The sequence below is a fragment of the Atta colombica genome, unplaced genomic scaffold, assembly GCF_001594045.1.
Source record: "Atta colombica isolate Treedump-2 unplaced genomic scaffold, Acol1.0 C691407, whole genome shotgun sequence".
NCBI lineage: Eukaryota > Metazoa > Arthropoda > Insecta > Hymenoptera > Formicidae > Atta > Atta colombica.
In genome coordinates, this window is record NW_017258950.1 from 1 (window position 1) to 1,350 (window position 1,350).

Below are 1,350 nucleotides of genomic sequence, written 5' to 3' on the forward strand. Positions count from 1 at the left end.
GTTCGTGCCGATATTGAAGGAAAATTGAAACGCAGAAAATTTAAATTTTAGTATACATTTATTCAATTATATAGGTTAGTCGGCACGAACTTTCCGGACAACCCAATACTTTTATATTTAACTTTACACTAATTTCATGTTCAGCTTTTAGTATTCACTGATCACTCGTAGTGCAAGAATGACCGAATTCGCTATACACTAAGTAGAATTCAATATATGTGTGTGAATACAATATGACTTTGGCAAAGACAAAAGATTGTTTAGTTATACCTCGACCTTCTTGATCTGCTACGCGAACGGTGACGACTACGCGAATTGCTGCGTCGTCTCGATGGAGAGTTGCGCCTGCGATCCTTCGATCGAGACCGTTTGGAGCGCGAACGCGATCGACGCCGATGACGAGATCGCGAGCGTCGGTGGCGCGATCGTGAACGCTTACGTGATCTCGAGCGTCGGCTACGTCCGCGGGATCGCGAACGAGACTTACGGCTGCGCGAGCCACTTCTGCTTCGCTTATCCTTGGAAAGCATACCGATCATCGGGTCGATTGCCGCAGAGATGAGATTGTGTGCCTCCTTTACCCGCGACATTGCTTCTTCAATTTCCTTTTGTGCAGCTTCGTTGCTCTTTGCCTCTGGTTTGGCAATTGCTTGCGTTGAGTGGTATAGCTTGATCGATCGTTCTGCAAACTGCTTTCCATTCAGCAGCAACGCCGCAATCACAGCTGCCTGTTCAGACAGCTCCACCAGCGCATAATGATCAGCATCTGAGTCCCTACTGCACATACGCAGGTACTTGATCTCTATGTTGTTGTTGCTGAAGAAGTCCAACAGCTGCTCAGGGCTCACCGATGTATCCAAATTTGCTACCACAAGCGTCCGACGAATCTCTTCGATACGTCTGCTGTCCAAATGACCTGGTAGGTGTGGATAGGACGGCAAGCTATTCGCCTCTAGCTTGGGATCCATCGTGGTAATGACATGATTTGGAGGAATACCTTCAATAGCATTCACAACGTTCGGTGGTAACTTTGGTTCTGATGGATAGAGACCTAAAAGAATAAAAAAGAGTAAGATCTATGTTAAAAAACGATAAAGCATTTTTTGGAAATTAAGAAAAAGAGTGTTTTCTCTTTTTAAATTTACATACATACAAGGTGCAAATTTGAAGTAAATTTAAAATCAAAATTTGAAACTCAAAGTACTATAGCAACAAAGTTCGAAAAATTAAATAAATAATTACTTGTAAATTTTTATTTTGAGGAAATCCTAAAGACGATTAATCATAATGTAAGTGTCCTCTTCTATAGATTCAAAAATTCTTTTTCAGAATTGAAGTATATAATTATAT

At 41.5% G+C, this 1,350-nt stretch overlaps 1 protein-coding gene across 1 annotated transcript; it reads right to left on the reverse strand.

The window, feature by feature from the left end:
* Window positions 1-224: 224 nt before the first annotated feature.
* On the reverse strand, window positions 225-1,051 carry LOC108691409 (probable splicing factor, arginine/serine-rich 7; the record flags this gene model as incomplete). Its single annotated transcript, XM_018199545.1, has 1 exon — window positions 225-1,051. A coding segment is annotated over one exon (791 nt), but the record flags the coding sequence as incomplete, so codon positions are not given.
* Window positions 1,052-1,350: the final 299 nt, after the last annotated feature.